This window comes from Hippoglossus stenolepis, chromosome 22 (genome assembly GCF_022539355.2).
Source record: "Hippoglossus stenolepis isolate QCI-W04-F060 chromosome 22, HSTE1.2, whole genome shotgun sequence".
Lineage (NCBI taxonomy): Eukaryota > Metazoa > Chordata > Actinopteri > Pleuronectiformes > Pleuronectidae > Hippoglossus > Hippoglossus stenolepis.
In genome coordinates, this window is record NC_061504.1 from 917,744 (window position 1) to 930,385 (window position 12,642).

The following is a 12,642-nucleotide window of genomic DNA, read 5'->3' on the forward strand; positions in this document are numbered from 1 at the left end:
AGCAGTGAGACACCTGGTCAGGGGGATTTCCACTACCTTAGACACTGGTCAGTTGAATTTTCCACTACAGTACTTTCCTGAAACATAACTGTATCCTTCCACCAAATTGTGGTAATCTGTCCAGTAGTTTTGCGTAATATTGTTTACAGACAGACTAAAACATAACCTTCCTGGCAGAGGTAATAATTCATGGATCTTGATGAAAAAAAATCAGGCATGGCTGGGGGACTTATTTCTATGAGTCTGGGATATTGGCAGATTCAAATGCCTGGAATTACCGCACTGCGGTTGTATGCCTCCGCCAACCAGTGTACTTGCCGTGTACATATTTCTAAATACTTCCCCCCCAGATTCATGGTTCTCTATGCAGTTACTGCTTGAGATGAATGACACTAAGACAGAGAAGACAGAGTCAGCTGGTTTCCACATTTATTTTCTGTTAAGTCATTAAACTACTACTACATGTATTTGTGTGCTGTTTTCTAAATCCAAGCAAATGTGGAGATACATGAAAATACCATAAAAAAATGGTCAAACAAAAAGGCCAAAAAAGAAAAAAACATTTTCAGATGTTCTGACGACTGTAAGCGTATGGTAAATTACATATTTATGTGTTAAGTTTGAATACATCTACAGTATATCAGACAATTTCTGGTTACCAAAACATAACCATCACAAAAAATTGTCTGTTTATTCAAATAAATAGAATAAATGCAAAATTTAGCATTAAAGTTTTAAATATGACAATAAATACCCTCAGAGTTTATTCGTGGGAAGCATTTGCAACAGGAAATACAAAATATAATGCTATAACATATGTAATACAGAGTTAAATATCATCTCAGAATGAGTATCATGACTAGTATGCGCAGCTTAATGTACATCAGTGCAATCCACCTCCCTGGACACCACTGCATATGATCAACATGTAGGCTCTTTGATTTATTCATATAACACAGAAATGTAAGCTTCCGATGCCACTTGCATTATGTTGTTTTTAGAACTATAACTTCATGTTTTCATAGCAAAAGCCAGTTTAGATGTTTAGATGCTATTAATTAATAGCATCATATAATAACTTTGAGATACCTTCATAGATCTGTTCATGAGGCTCAGGTCACTTTCACACCTGTAATTCAAACCAAAGATAAATATATAACCTATTGTTGGATTTAGTTCAGGTCGCTCTGCTCGCTTTTTACAGCCCAGAACAATATCATTGACCTGCAAAGGAGAGCCCCTGTCCCCCACCATATGTAGATCTATCGATCTATATATACAGATAGATAAATCTGTATATATAGATATATATGTATGTGTATGTGTATGTGTGTTGGCAAACAGCTGTTTTAGATCAATGTTTAGTATGTAGTGTCGTGAAATGTAAGGATGTAACAGAGCTGTGGATTACACAATTCATTCTGTGGATACAGAACTATTGGAATTTGTACTGAGTTTGGAGTTCTCAACAGAATTCAGACTTTTGGTAGGAAATGGGAGGTGGCTTCGGCCGAGCCCAAATAAATCATGCTATCAATTTAGTATGCTGAAGTTTTTATCTTTTATATTTTTACTTTTTACCTTTTAAACTTTAATATTGTATTTTGATTTAATGCTGTACGCGTTGCCCCTGCTAAAACAAATGCAATAAAGATATTAATTAATAGAGAAGTTGCGGACATTGAATCTATGCTCAGTATGATGGTAGATGGATTTCTTTGGTGATTTTTAACAACTTACAGATTCTTAAAGGTTACTCGAGCCAATCATTTTTATATAGATCCTTGGGGCTTGAAAAAGCCACTAAACAATTCCTAGCAACTTGCAAGTGCTCAGATTATGAGAGGAGAGCTGCCGTTAACAGACGTGACTGAAATACAACTTTTCTCATAGGACTATTTCAGTGGCAGCAGGGTAAACGCTTGGACGTAGGCAGTTAGAAGCTAGGCGTGTCTCCTCGCCACCAGCTTAAACAAATTTTAGTGAATCTCTTTTTGAGTAAATCTCTCAAGGGCCTGAGACTCTGACCCTTTAAACGGAGAGCTGGTCAGGAACTCCTGTACAGGGGAACACTGGGATCTGACAGTGGGCATACGGCTGTTTTAACTTAATAAATGTTTACAAAAAATGAATAGCCACAAACTCTTTATAGAAGAATCCCTTGTTGTATCATTTGATGTACAGTAGTGATACCACAACTTGGTTCTTGACTGTTATCATGTAAAACTGTTCAAGCGCCCATTTAAGTTAGAGAAAAACCTGTGAACCCCGATGCTCTGTGTGATCAATCACTTCCCTTTGCCATTTGAATCCACAAGTCATTCACTATTTCAAAATAGCTGCATACAAATCATTTTTGCAGTTACTTGAGATTACCTTATTTTCAGACACATTTTATGAGACGTTATGTCTCTGGTGTCCTCAACCAGAGGACACCATTTGCAACCATCACTGAGGGAGGAGAACCTTGGGATATGGTTTCAACTTTACATCTTGAGGAAACACTCTTTGGCATTGCTCCACACTTGTATTCCCTGCAGGGAGAGAAGAAATAAAAACACGTTTATGACCACGACTACTAAAATGCTTCTGTAGCCTAAAGCTGCCCTGGTGTGCTGTTGTGTACCTTCTTGCACATGCTGATCTGCATGACAGCGTAGTTGATAAGTGCTTCCCTCAGATCTTTGTCTTTCTGCTCCTCAAAACGCTGCATGTCCACCCACGCCTTTTCAACATGCTCTCTGCAGTGATACACATCAGATTAACACACACAAAAATACATCAAAATGTTCTCTTTACTTCAGCACAGAGCTGCTTTCACACAGTGTGCCGGCACTCACTCGCACTCGGCTGTTTTCTCCTTGACTGTGTCTTCCCCCTCTGCTATCAGCTCCTCTAGCAGCTTCAGTCTGGCCTCCCTCTGCTCAGGCGCCTCTTGCCCAAAGAGCTTGTTGGTCATTCCTTTGAAGGAGAATGTCCGTACTACCTGATGTAACCACAAACACAGCAGTTGGGTGGAAGGTAGCTTCCTCATAAAAGGTCTTACCTAAGTTTGACATCTATTACAAACTCAACCATGGCTCTTTAAGACTGAAGAGAGAGAATATGCTTGTAAGCTTTTAACAATCTCATCTCATGGTCAAACACTCATGGAGAAAGGGTTTTCAGTTTGTGCCCAAATCCAGTTTTGTTAGTGTAATAGTTGTGGTTGTTCACCTGCCTATGTGGGACACAAGTGCATTTGCTGTTTAAACAATGCGTCCATCTGAAACTAGTTAAGACACTTGGCGTTCTTGGCCCTGGCTTACTGCATTAGCAAAATCTGGACCTAAGAATCAGGAGAACATGAGTCTAGTGTACCCCTGTGGCCAGCTCCTCACGTTGTTGCTTCTTCGAGATGAGGTCCTGGGAGGACACCTCCAGCTCAAACTGGGTCAGCTCGTGCTTCCTGCACACTGCCCTGCCAACAGTACAGCATCACATCATACACATCAGAACACACAGAGCCACTGACAACAGATGGGATGCATGAAGACACATTTGTAGCCAAATAACAGGTCATAAATACAATTTTCATTATTCATCGACAGGTACAGCACTCTGAAGTGCAGTGGTTTCATTTGCTCAACATCTGATGATCTATTCATCCACTTATAATACCTTCTGACAAAAGACCAAAACTTAATCTGTGATCCAACAACAGTCTTTGGAGCCACTGACAGCTCAGGTCGTTTTCCTCATAGATGAGGAAAACGACCTCTAGTTCACAGTAGTTTGTAATAGTGACAAATCCTGCAGTGTTATGTGCCAGCTGTACAACCTTAAAGTTGTGAAGCAAAATAATAATAATGATCGGGATTAATTGTCCTTCCACCAGCCATCTCAGCTAGTGATCCCATGACTCAAATTCCCGTTCACCACTGGGATCCATCCAAAAGCACACCATCCAGACGAACGAATATCTAACTACAGCCCCTGACAGACACATCTTTCAAATATAACTCCCTATGTTTACTATGTCATGTTTGCATCTCATTTCTTAATTGGCTTATTCATGTGCAATAACAGACCCAACTGGGTGAAAATATCTTACCTCAGAGCTTCAGCATAGAAGAGATATTCTTTCAGCTGGTCTGCATAATGTTCCTCTTCCTCTAAGATATCATCTATTGAGGCAGCATATCTGCAAGTGGGAGACAAAAGGCAACTTGTCTTTATAACCAGCACTGCTGGCAGTGGGAGGGCACAAGTGTTTTTGACAGAATTAGATTATTTTTGTGGCAGCGGCTGCACGATGAGATGGGGGTGATGTCGATTTGTTTGTGTGTGAGAGAGAGAAAACTAGAGTTACCGCCCTACGGTTGTTTGCCTCCGCTAGCCGGTGCCATTTCAGACTCACTGTGACCTTTGAAATTCAGTAAGCTAATGTTTGTGTCCAAGTGAAAACTGATTTTAAAGAAGGTCCCAAAAGGCAGAGTTGATATCCTTCAAGCTGATCATAAGAAATCACATTCAAGAAAAACATCCACTTATTTGTGATCTTCATATGTGGCAATTCTGGCACAAATACATCAATGTCTGAGAAACACTCACGCATCCATATGATGACCGGCACTTTGCAGTCCATCTCCCATCTCTTTCTCGATGGCGCTCCACTCACTGCAGTGAACACATGGATGCACCCACACACAAACACACACACACGCGCACATTAGTGTGGGTCTGTCATACACGCTCCTAGACACAAGAACATTAACTTCTTTTCATTTTTCCTTATCTGAATTAAGGGTTTAAGGACTGAGATGTTCTGGACATGCTGAATCAGCTGTATTTATACAATTGACTTGACAATGTAAACAACACACACTCAAGTAACCATTCAGGGGCTTGTACTACGAAGCGAGTTCAGCAGGAAGTTTTTTTGTTATTCGGGATGTTGCCCAGGTTCTGATGAACTGCAGGCTACTACGAAGCTAGTTATCAAAGCTCTTATATACCCTGGGTTTTCTTATCCAGATACCAGTATGGTCATGTGATAAGAGGCGGAGTCGTGATATGACATCATCACAACCATGAATAAAGTTCTTAATACGATATGAGAAGAGTCTTTCTGCCGGTATGAGGTAAGAGAAAAGGTAGGTATAATTTCAATTATTTAAGTAAACTGCTAAAGATAATCTGTAAATAAGCAGCACATTTTTTAAAGGTACTTAGTGAGTATTTTTCCTTTTCGTCTGATGATGAACAACAACTACTACGAATATGTGATGCTGATAAAAAAGTTAAACGTGATTTCAGACCGTTTTCTGATGCCAAAGCACAGAGGAGAGAGAAGTAGTTAATGTGTGATGAGCTCAGTCTGACTGAAATATTCATTTATAATAATGGAAATATTGAATGGTGTGTGGATCGTTTTTTAAAAGAAAGACATCAGAGGTCTGAGTTTTTATTTCTCCTCGTGGTTTTGTGTCTGGATAAAAAACGTTTGCTGAATTGAAATTAAGCTATAAAAGTTGTGATGCATTTAGATATTGTGATAAACTCTCCCTCCATTTGTTTGAAGCTCTGTTATAATGGACACATGAAAGATCTGGAGCAGAAATACCATTCCACTTGAAGATATCCGCTGTTTTGTATTAATAAACATTTATGTCCCTGTCAAGAACCAGTAGACCAATAAAGTTCACACGATAACCAGTAATCCTGCTTCGTAGCACAGGCCCCAGGTCCTTATTTACACTTTCTTACGCTTCTCGTCACACCTGAAGACTCTGCCGTAGTTCCCATGGACCTTGAAAACACCATAGAGTCGATCAGCTACTCTCTTCGAGAGACAGACAATAACTGAAAGTGAGTATTCAAATAAAACATGCAGATCATTTTAAGACTGGCTCCCGAGCCTCTAGAGCCCAGCAGCTGACAGAAGTATTCATTTTTTTATTTTAATGCACAATCTAGTAATCATGCCTCAATACCTTAAATATGTAGTAGTAGGCCTGTCCACCTATTAGTGACCCCTGCTCTAAATATATATAATACACATCTTATTCACAATATGGAATGGGGGATTAAACATAGGTCGTTAAGAGCAATTCATCTTATAATTCTAGAAACGTCTGTCTGTCCATCTGCCAGTCTACATGTTGCTCGCATATCTCATATCCTCACACTCTGCATGTGTAGGGCCCAAGGAAGTGCAGCGTCGCATTTGGTGCAATTTGGACACTCGATACATGACATTAATAAACTGTAAACAAACAGGTGATCAGTGCTCTGCAGCAGCAGTGGTGCTGTGGCTTTAGGGTTTTCTGGAGTCCGGCAGCCAGCCCATCTTTCTGCTGCCCATACACGTGCACACATAGACATCAACCGGGGCTTGAGCCCCTGCCCTTTTTCTTCCTCATGAGAAAGTGCCCCTTTTTCTGGAGTGATTTTTTTTCCATTTCTTTTTTAAAATAAATGAATATTATACTCCTGTTTGTGCACAGCTTCCCTGTCAACAAATATATTGATTAAATAAAAAATCTAAATATCAGGTCTGGAGACATGGACTTAGTCTCTTCCCTCCCTCCCTCCCTCCACGTCTCCTGCACAGTGGTGAGCACTAGAGCTGTGGACATTTCTTGATTCTTAGATGCATCGTGACGCGGACAACTCTGGGGCCACCTTGATACAGGAAAAGCTATAATCAGAGTTTGTCCTTTGTCCTTAGGTGCAGCACACAGGTATAAACTGAGTGAATGTCAAATCAGTGTGGAGAGCACTGACCACTGTCATGGACTTGAAAACCATATTTTGTAAATTACAGCACACTTGTAATAACAGTCACAGTCTATAATACTTTTTAAAGTACTTTCTAAATAAAAAGAGAGTTCATATTTGACTGATTTTAGTAACTAATATTAACTGATGAAAAAGCAGCCATGTGCAATAATATAGGAAATTGAGGATGTGATACATTGAAATACATCAAGATGCATCGTTGTTTCTCTTGTGATAAACCCAGTGAATACCAAAGAAGACCATTGTCTCTGTGTGAACTGTTGAGTATTTAACAATTGTGTGAGTGTGAGGGTAAATAAATTGTTAAGTAAGTCAGAGATGTTCTACTATATTCAACCTTTTGTTTTAAAAACCTTTTTTGATTTGAGCCTCTGCCCCCCCAAAATGTCTGTGCACGTCCCTGCTGCTGCCCCTAAGTGGATACATCCAGTTGTTGCATGTTTAGAGATCTTAAGCAATCTATTTCAATATTTTACATAAACATGAAATCAGTCTGTGTGTGTGTGTATGAGAGAGAGTGAGAGAGAGAGACAGGAAGGTAGTAAAAGAGACTTACTGCTCTGGCTCGGAGCAGCTGAGATGTGTGGGACTGCAACTCATCGCTGTAGTGTTTCATATCCATGAAGCGTCTGCGTCAGATAAAATAAACACAAATCATTTTCTACCTAGTTGTGTTATTATTTTTGATAAACTGTTAAATCATTAAATGCACTTTCTAAGGCAAATTTTGAAATATTTGATGGTTCCAGTTTCTCAAATGTGATAATTTGCAGCTTTTGTGTTCTGAAATCATGGTTAGTTAGATAACTAGGGGTTTTGCACTATTGATTGCACAAAAGGGACTTTATGATGTCCTCTTCTGCAAAAAGATATTGTGATTGTCACTGTTTTCTGATGTTTTATTGATAAAATGATGAATCAAAGAGCTGAGAAAATTGAGATTAATTGAAAATGGGTCTTAAATGAAGGTACACATTGGGTGAAGCCAATGTGTACATTACATTATTGGTATTGTAATTTCAGTTTAGTGTGTGAAACCAAATGTTTATGAGCCTGAAGACTTTCTGTGTACTTTCTCTGGCGAGTCCCCTTGGAAAAAGTCAGCAGAAAGTCTGAAAGTGCCCATGTGAGAAAAAACAGCAGGAGAGCCTCCGCAAGATGTGATGTTGATGACTTTTCTAATATGCAACAAACACAAACATGAAGAAAACTAAATTAAAACGAAAATCTCCAGATGAAAAAGCTTTCCCACATAGAAGACACCAACGAAGGTGTCGAAAGAGGTTTTGGTGATGACAATGCGCCAGTGTCAGTGCTGTAAACAAAATCACATGATCTCTGCAGCAGAATTTACATGTTGCATCCTGCCGCTGCCTGCTGCACCATCCCTCAACCGGAACACAGAGGTTTCTGTGTTGTTGTGATCGAACCTGAGTGGAGAATCTCCTGCTGTGTTGTGCATATGTGACAGGCAAACTCCAGAGAATGTCTGGACCCAATTCTCCTGACATCCTCTGGAAACTGCTTTACGGTGTGTTTTGGAAACACTAACTTACTTATCTGTATTTCTCACCCGGAAGGTGGCACTGAGAGCTCTTAGCCGGGAATCTGCCTGCAAAAAGAGTGAGAAGAGTCAGATGTCCAGCTTTGTGAACACTGAAAGTCTTTGTCAAAGAAATCAAAGAAGTGAGAAAAGTTCAGAACCTTTGCCTGAAAGCCTGTCTCATACACCACTTCTTTCCAGCCATGTTCCTGCCATACACATTTGTGAAAAAAGTCAGTTATTGATCAGCTTTGGATCTACACAAGATCATGTGAACCACTAACCCTAACCCTGAGCTACAGCATTTACCTCGGTGAGGAAGTGGTAAAGGATCTTGTCATTGGAGAGGACTTGATGAGACGCCACACGCATTAGGAAGTTCTCCAGCCCAACCCTGCGGCGCTCCACAAAGTCTGGGTCCATGTTGTCTGCAGTCAGCTTGTGCCACACAAACTCTGCCTGTATGCAAGACAACAAAGTATATATGTATACATATATATCAGGCCAAACCGAGCGCGCCCTGCCATCTCCATACTTTAACGAAGTTTACAAATTCTGTTGTTTTCACCCAGTCGGAGTTTTACACAGGTGTCCGATTACACTGTTTGTGTGTGTGAGTGTGTGTCAGCGCGAGAGACGAGCTGAATTATGAATGAATGCGCAGCTATGAAGGAAGATTTGACTCATTTAAGAAAAGTATCGATCATTATGCGGTGATCAGTGTTGATATTGTCGGGTCATTTCAAACAAATGGACATTTAAACTGTAGCGGATCAGAGACGTCAGCTGAGTCTGTGAGAGAGAGAGAGAGAGAGAGAGAGAGAGAGAGAGAGAGAGAGAGAGAGAGAGAGAGAGAAAGAGAGAGAGAGAGAGAGAGAGAGAGAGAGAGAGAGAGAGAGAGGGAGAGGGAGAGAGAGAGAGAAGTGAGCAGCGGAGTCAGTGTGTGTGTGTGTGTGGCACCGTTACCTTTCCTTCAAGTTCGGGACTAAGTAAGCAGCCGTAAGTAAGCAACCGTTTATAGTGAGGAATGTGGCCCGGGTATAAGTGGTTTCCTTATCTTTTGTTATACATTGTGAGTAAAGTACCGAAAAAAAAGTACAGACAGCGAAAACAATGTGGCCGACACGCATCCCAGATCACCTCCGATTATGGTTTGAGTCATCGGATCTCAGGACGCACTTCGGACGCATTTGCGCTCAGGACCAATGTTAATATCAGGTCTGAACGGGGTCAGTGTTATAACTTGGTCATTTTGAGAGAGGTCTTAGTGAAGGTTCCAGCCGGCCATGTTGTTGCTCACTTTTCCATTGCTCTGTGTCCAATGACACAGCTGAAAGAAGTGTAGAGGAGAGCATGTATATTTGACATTTCTAGAATCACTGAACAGGGTTTAGAAAGACAATGAACTCACCCTCTTCTCAGGCAGAGGAGGTATCACAATGTATGGATAGGTAACGATTAAGTAGCTCCGCAGCAGCTCAAATTCACTGTATCTCCTCCACAGAGAGTCGGGGGCTGGATTACGACCTTCAGCGACTGCATCCATTGGCCTAGAAAGATTGAAACCACAGAGTAATTTGGTCAAGTTGTTTTTCTAGCGACAAGGGTGTGTGATATCTACGATCTACTCATGTGGGGATGCAACAAATCCCAGGTCACACAATATAACACTCACAGAGACGTGAAGGCGGGATGTCTCCCACCCTGATAAGACGTCAGGAGGGTAATAAATACCTTTACATACCCAATGGGAGGGGGCTGTGGGTTATAAGAACACAGATTTCTCCTCTGTCTTTACTCATTTGTACATGTCATTAAGGTGATGTGTACTGTGAGTCCATCTGCAGATGCTGGATTAAATTTACAGTAAGAACGGTTTGACTTTGTGCTTGATTCACAGAAGTTGCCACCACAGATACATAGAGTAACAATGTTGTTTCCTGCTAATCCTAGTGATGTGTGGCGAAGGACGGAAATCATCATAACACGAGTGGGATTATATGCATCAAAGCATTCAGGGGAGATTTTGAGATATATCGAGATATAGACTGTGCATCAAGATACCGCCTGAAAAATGTTGTTGTTGTTGTTATCTACAGGCCACATGCCGAGCCCATACAGACATAAGACAGATCTAAATACATGCAACACAGAGCCAAAACAAGAGGAGGTACACATGAATACACATCAAAGCATCTCTCCCTGTACAGTGGCTGATGAAGATCCTGCTGTGCTCACCTTGTTTCGATGAGGTACACGGTGAACATCTCCTGCATGTTCACGGCATTTTTGCCGCTCCTCTTCTCAGCCTCAGCAACACAGATCTCCATCCTGCGCAGCAGACTGCAGCCCTGCTCCGCCACCTTTATACATCAGTAACAGACACACATCTGGATCACTGCTCCTTCATCTGAACACATCAGTGACGGACACACATCTGGATCACTGCTGCTTCTCCTGAACAGATCAGTGACAGACACACATCTGGATCACTGCTGCTTCTCCTGAACACATCAGTGACAGACACACATCTGGATCACTGCTCCTTCATCTGAACACATCAGTGACGGACACACATCTGGATCACTGCTCCTTCATCTGAACACATCAGCGACAGACACACATCTGGATCACTGCTGCTTCTCCTGAACACATCAGTGACAGACACACATCTGGATCACTGCTCCTTCATCTGAACACATCAGTGACGGACACACATCTGGATCACTGCTCCTTCATCTGAACACATCAGCGACAGACACACATCTGGATCACTGCTGCTTCTCCTGAACACATCAGTGACAGACACACATCTGGATCACTGCTCCTTCATCTGAACACATCAGTGACAGACACACATCTGGATCACTGCTGCTTCTCCTGAACACATCAGCGACAGACACACATCTGGATCACTGCTGCTTCTCCTGAACACATCAGTGACAGACACACATCTGGATCACTGCTCCTTCATCTGAACACATCAGTGACAGACACACATCTGGATCACTGCTGCTTCTCCTGAACACATCAGTGACAGACACACATCTGTATCACTGCTCCGATACCTTTATACATCAGTGAGACACACATCTGGATCACTGCTCTTTCCCCTGAACACATCAGTAACAGACACACATCTGGATCACTGCTCCACTACCTGAACACATCAATGACAGACACACATCTGGATCACTGCTAAACTACCTGAACAGATCAGTGATAGACACACATCTGGATCACTGCTCCACTACCTGAACAGATCAGTGACAGACACACATCTGGATCACTGCTCCACTACCTGAACACATCAGTGACAGACACACATCTGGATCACTGCTCCACTACCTGAACACATCAGTGACAGACACACATCTGGATCACTGCTCCACTACCTACTCATTCACTGGTTCAATTTTTCTTATGAAGCAATTCTCCAGTCATCCTCTGGAGGGCATGTCAGGAAACAGTTTGACAAGCGAATGTTATCATGTACACGCCATTGAAACGGGATATGAAACGACAGGGTCAATTCTAAAACACAACTAATTAAATGTCGAACAATAATCCGAAATGATGTCCAGTAAATATGTTTTCAGTGAGACAACGTTGAACACAACACCACAACTGGATACAGGTGCAATGGGAGACCACACACACGAGCAGTTTTACGAGTCACTCGAGGAGATGAAGCGATCGTCCTACCACGACGTGTAAGCTCCTTCCTCCGGCCAGTGGCTCTGAGTCAGCGTCAGTGATCACCAGCTCTTCTTTCCCGTTCTCCGCCATCTTCTTCTGGAGTGATGATGTTGGGTCAGCCAATGCGCATGCGCAAAGCATCACCTCACCCAACAGATGCACTCGTCCTCCTGTGACTCTCTGCTCCACAGACGCTCCACAGACGCTCCACAGACGCTCCCCTCCGCTCAACCCACTACAGTTCACTGTAGTTCACTTGCCTAGTATTTGTATCTTCGTAATGACACTCAACAATCGGGCAAAGACGCCTAACATTATATTTGACAAGACTTCAGACCGAACCCTGAGCGCACATCGTACTAACTCCATACCTGCGCTGCAAGAAGACATTGATTATTGTTTTATTCTTCTTCAAATGATTATTCTAACTCTGGGTGAGCAGGGAAATCAGCAACATTCCCCTGAAGGTCCCTCGAAACTACTGTAGATGAAAAATGTTCTAGTCCAGGGTCAGGGTTAAATCCATGAAATAAATTAGATTTTTTCGTTTTAAAATACAAAAATCTAAATACAAGACATTTTTATTTGCATGTCTTTCTCTCACGCTCCATGTTTTT

General features: G+C 41.7%; 1 protein-coding gene across 1 annotated transcript; it reads right to left on the reverse strand.

Annotated features, from left to right (window-relative positions):
• Nucleotides 1-412: 412 nt before the first annotated feature.
• On the reverse strand, nucleotides 413-12,148 carry LOC118102020 (sorting nexin-4). Its single transcript, XM_035148154.2, has 14 exons — nucleotides 12,032-12,148; nucleotides 10,565-10,689; nucleotides 9,738-9,876; nucleotides 8,636-8,785; nucleotides 8,488-8,535; nucleotides 8,340-8,395; nucleotides 7,340-7,412; nucleotides 5,763-5,824; nucleotides 4,594-4,659; nucleotides 4,094-4,183; nucleotides 3,361-3,460; nucleotides 2,841-2,986; nucleotides 2,627-2,741; nucleotides 413-2,534 (listed from the first exon to the last, which is right to left on the reverse strand). The coding sequence occupies exons 1-14, from the start codon at nucleotides 12,113-12,115 to the stop codon at nucleotides 2,487-2,489; spliced, it is 1,302 nt and encodes a 433-aa protein (XP_035004045.1). The 5' UTR covers nucleotides 12,116-12,148; the 3' UTR covers nucleotides 413-2,486.
• Between the last annotated feature and the right edge of the window lie 494 nt (nucleotides 12,149-12,642).

Bases quoted from the DNA above. Each gene is read 5' to 3' on its own strand.
- LOC118102020 (XM_035148154.2), bottom strand. From the start codon at position 12,115: ATGGCGGAGAACGGGAAAGAAGAGCTGGTGATCACTGACGCTGACTCA. The intron at 3,461-4,093 runs GTAAGATATTTT...TACTGTTGGCAG, and splicing joins TTCTATGCTGAAGCTCTGAG to GGCAGTGTGCAGGAAGCACG. The intron at 2,742-2,840 runs GTGAGTGCCGGC...GTATCACTGCAG, and splicing joins GAGAAAACAGCCGAGTGCGA to AGAGCATGTTGAAAAGGCGT.